General features: G+C 42.9%; 1 protein-coding gene across 1 annotated transcript in view; it reads right to left on the bottom strand.

Annotated features, from left to right (window-relative positions):
• C14H16orf72 (chromosome 14 C16orf72 homolog) overlaps positions 1–711 on the bottom strand; it is a 17,761-nt gene extending 17,050 nt beyond the window's left edge. The window contains exon 1 of the mRNA XM_015642383.2: positions 283–711. Within this exon, the coding sequence (XP_015497869.1) occupies positions 283–711 (429 nt within the window). The remainder of the gene's footprint in view (positions 1–282) is intronic.
• Positions 712–4,712: the final 4,001 nt, after the last annotated feature.

Here is a 4,712-nt window from a genome sequence, read left to right as displayed (position 1 = left end):
CGGGCGAGGCGCTCCCGGCCTCGGGCGGCCCCGGCAGCGCTGTCCGCGGCCGAACCGGGAGGTGGCAGCGGCCGCCGCGGCTCCGCCGAGGGGCAGAGCCCGCCCGGGAGGTGGTTCCATTCGCGGCCCCGGGGGAAGATGGCGGCCGCGAAGGGCCCCGAGGGCCGAACCGTGTGACACGGTCGGGCCCGGGTCCAGCGTCCGGCGGAAACGTCTGAGGGGTTTGCCCCGAGAGTTCAGACCCACGGAATCACTTTTCTACCTGTTTTACACATTAGTTACCATTTCTTGATTCTGCGCTGTGCCAGGCACAGTCCCAACAAGCAGACGGAAGTCACAGCTGCTTTGCGCACGTTTAAAACTCGTTTTCCTCTCGATCTGGTCACTTTGCTGCTGTGAAGATGCGCTTTCCCGGCTGCTCCGGCCACACTGGCAGTCAAAGCCAATGTCCCGCTGGTGGGGAGCGAGGGCCGGGCACAGCCGCACCCGCAGCGGGGTTTGCAGGAGCGGTCCCCGGGCTGTGCTGCCCGCACTGCCCGCGCTCAGGCGGGGCGGATCGGCTGCCACACCGCTGAGCTGGCTCCGGACACGTTCCGGGGGACACATCCCACCCACGGCACGAACACCCACCGGCTGCGTGCGCTCTTTCCTCCTCTGACAGGCTGTGTTGTCCAGAACATACTTGTTCCCTTTTCGAACTTGGATGTTCATACAACTTCCTAAACATTCAGGAATTCAGGCCTAAATCATATGTAGTGGGGAAAAAGGTGGTATGAGGGTCTAGTTGGAACTGTTGGGTTGGGGTTTTTTATCTCTGAGAACAACTGTAAACTAAAGCTTCAGCTACTGTATTTATCCTAAGCCACTAAGGCAAATTACTAAGGACCTCTTACGGTTTATGCCTTGGCACTCCATGTCAGTAGAAAGGGTAAGAGCACCCATAACTTTGTGCATGTCTCCTTAAACTGAAATTGTGGCTTTGACTTTTAATATAAGTATCTCAGACATACAACACTAATGCACAATGGATATTCCCTTCCTTTCTCTGTAAGGCTCTGTCCAATTCTTGTTTAAGATTATGAACTTCAGCCAACTTGGTTTTGTAAATCATCCATTGATCAGAAGGGCAGTAAGTACGTATTGTGGTGCAACATGAATTTTTCTCCTGTGCAAGTGTCTTAAGAAAAGCAAAGAACAGAAGACGAAATATTCTCTATTGAATGGGATTTCTTATAAAGTACCTACAACTTGGAAATACTCATTCCTTATACTCTTAAATTTCTGAAATATTGTAAAGCATCACACAGGAATATGTGATGAGATTATGTTATAGTATTTTCCAATAAATCAAGTGCTGAAATTCATCTTCCTCATCAGCAACATAGCAGAATTTCCTGTCAGCTTTCATGGGCTTTGCAGATGCTGTCTGAGATCAGAAGCTGGGGCGGGGAGAGGAGAAGACATGGCTATCCTGGACTTTGTGTACCACACATCTGTTTTTCTGACTATTTCTAAAGAGTTGCATAATGTTGGCAACTGTGAAATAAACAGTTCATTCCTGCAATACAATGCAGTGTCAGTCATGATTTATCCTGTCCTGAAATTTGGCTATGGTTGATGCCCATTCAGTGCAAATCAAACAGGGAGCAGTAATACATCTCTGGGCAATCCTGAGTAAAAGCTTAGCACCCAGATTTCCTGCTTTAATTTAGACAAACCTGGCTGCACACCGTTCTCAGGAGTAGCTGATAGAAACTGCTGGGATTCCAAGGGTTGTTTTCCTTTCTACACATTACACCAGGTGGGGTGGGTAATGTTGGGGTTGTCTGAATTGTTTTTATAGTTTTGTGAGGTGGCCATTGGTGATTTCTGAGATAGTAATGGAGAGAAGCTTAGCTGAGAACATAGGAATACTGAATTTTGAAATTAGAAAAATGTCATTCTCTGGTAGAATAAAGAACTTTAACTTGGTCTACAGACTTCTTTATGCCACCTGAAGATAAAAAGGGTATTGGGGCCTCGGGAAAGAAGCCAAGCACTTTCTGGAATTAGAAGAATGATGTACCCAAAGAGACCTGCAGGAAGAGAAGGAGAATTAAATGGAGAATGAAGAAAATATTGATTGATTTTTGAGGTTATTTGTGGAGGAGGCAACAAAAGAGAGAAGAAAAACTAACAAAAGTACCGTGCATAAACTCCCTTAACACACCCAAACACTCTTCACCCTGATGCCTCCTAAGCAGCTCTGAGCAATGCTGATTCACTAAAGGATATTTTCTCCCTAGGAATGAAGAACAAGTTTTGTGCTTTTGACCTGCCATCAGTGGCCTGGCACAAGCACAACTGTGCTGCTTTTGGTTTGCTGGCCAGAGTCAGATGCACAAAGACCTTGAGAGCACTGATGAGCACAAGGCAAATGTGGAATCTGAGTAATCTTAGTGTTTTGCCTCTTAATTTCCCCCATGGGAATGCTGTAGTGATGAGAGCAGTGTGGCATCCCAACTGAAGTATCAATGGAGATAATTACTGGAGCATGATGAGAATATGCTAATTGTAGAAGGCTCTGAAGACCTGTTTTATTCCCTTATGCAGACTCTTACTGAGAGTTGCATTTAATGATAAATAAGGGAAAACTTTTATAATATGAAAATATGGAATGGGAGAATAGAAAGGTTTATTGATTACACAATCTATCCAAAATGAACACTAACATTTTAAATTATCTGAATGTGTAGATGGATGGATATAGACATGGGAATGTTTTCACAGTGCTGCAGCCAAACTTGGACACTTGTATAAGAGAACTTTCATGATATTTTCAGAGGAGGAACTGAAGGGAGTAGATATTCATTTCACCAGAGGGAAAAAACAGATCTGAGTGACAATATTTTCATTTCTCTTCACCATTTTGTCCTTTGGGATCAGACTCTCAGTATGCTGTCCTCCAGAAAAGCAGGTCAGCAGGGAAGACAATTACTCCAGCTGCAAATTGTAATGTCTCTCAGACAAAATTTTTCATCCTGGGGAAGTCTGACATAGTGTGGCTGAGCAAGCAAGCAGTAGGTATTTATGAGAAGTCTGGCTCGCAGAGAACAGCCGTGCACTGACTGTTGTATATCACATAATCAAGACAGTTTAAGCTCCTCCTGATGTACTCAGATGAGTTTTTGTGTCTGCTGGCTGTTACTTCTGTTCCCCACTGAAAAATGTGACGATAGAGGCACCCTTAGTGCAAACACTTGATCAGTCTGAAACAGAAACTGATTGCCAAAGGTTGGGACCGTGAAAGTCTGAGGCTTTCTTATGGCTGCAAGAGCTTCATATTTTCCTGGTTTTGAGTCAGGGAAGTAGAAAAGTAAGAAATAGGATTAAAGGATTTCTTTTCTAATACGTGCTCCTAGGTAATGGTTTGCCCTGAAAAACCAAGTAAGTTTTTTTGCAGGTAAGCGCTGCAAAAATGTTAGTTGAATGCTGTTTTGAATTTTAAAATGTTGATAACCTTAAATAAAATATGTATATTGCAACAGCTTCTGCATCCTTCCTGCAATTTCCTGGGAGCACTTTAGTAACAGCACTTCTAAGACCATGATCAAAATGGTGTCACATAAAAGCAACTTCAAACTATGCAATTAAAGCTTGGTCAATTTGGTTTTGCCTAAAATAGTGATCCAGAGACTTTGCCCAAAAGCCGTTCTCAGTTTGAGAAGGAAAGCAGTATAACTGCAAGAACAAGATTCTCCAAACCTCATGTCAGGGCTCTGATATCAAAATCATAAATAATCCAGACAAGGAGCAAGACTCTCCTTTTGTAGGAAAGACCACGTGATTCCTATGAAATACAGGTAATAGATGTGTGAGTTCAAACTCTACCAAAAAAGAGTAGGAGAAACAGTTTTCAGTTTTACTGGGTAGTACCTCACTACATATTTGGTTCCACTGAAATTAAAGGTATTTCTTGTATAACAGGGTAAAACACAAGGTGAATGTACAGTTGTCCTGCTCAGTATTTCAGAGCAGCCTAATCTTCATACCTTAAGAACTTCTCTGAAAGGAGAACTTTACTTGTCTATAAAACTTCTCTAAGCAGTTCATTTATTTTTTCTAGAAATTCAAATCTCTATTGCATCATCAAAAATATAAGGATTTTACATAGCACACTAATCAAGATTTGCCAACAAGGTCCTATTGCTGAGGGTTGCACAGAAATGAAAGAGATGGTCTTTGTTGTGAAGGACCAGCAATAACATTTTCATGCTATACAGTGAAGGAGCAGATGACTTCTAATAACACCACCCTATTTGCCTGTGCACAAGCTGGTCATCCTTTGTGTTGTCAGCACTAAGACAGGTCTCCAAGCTGAATTCAGTTTGGCAACTTGTGCTATGATTATGGTTAGTGGAACTGCTTACCCAATATGCAAATTTTTACCCAAAACTGAATCCCAAAGTCATATTCAAGGTTGCAGTAGAAACAATATCCCATAATCTCCAACTGCTACAGGTTCTAACTGTAAAACCATCTTAATTGCTTATTGCCAATACTTCACTGTATAAAAAAAAGGAAGTGTTGGGAAAAAAAAACCAAAAAACTAATGTGGAGGTCATCTAAGTGTTTCCTTGGCTAGTAGAGTAGATAATTTGCTCCAGTACCTTCATGAGACAGGAAATCAAACCTGCTTAATGAAAGTAGAATTTCCCCATGTGGACTCGTGG

The sequence above is a fragment of the Parus major genome, chromosome 14 (genome assembly GCF_001522545.3).
Source record: "Parus major isolate Abel chromosome 14, Parus_major1.1, whole genome shotgun sequence".
In the NCBI taxonomy this organism is placed as follows: Eukaryota; Metazoa; Chordata; class Aves; order Passeriformes; family Paridae; genus Parus; species Parus major.
Note: the sequence above shows the minus strand (reverse complement) of the source record. Positions and strands in the feature narration are given on the sequence as shown.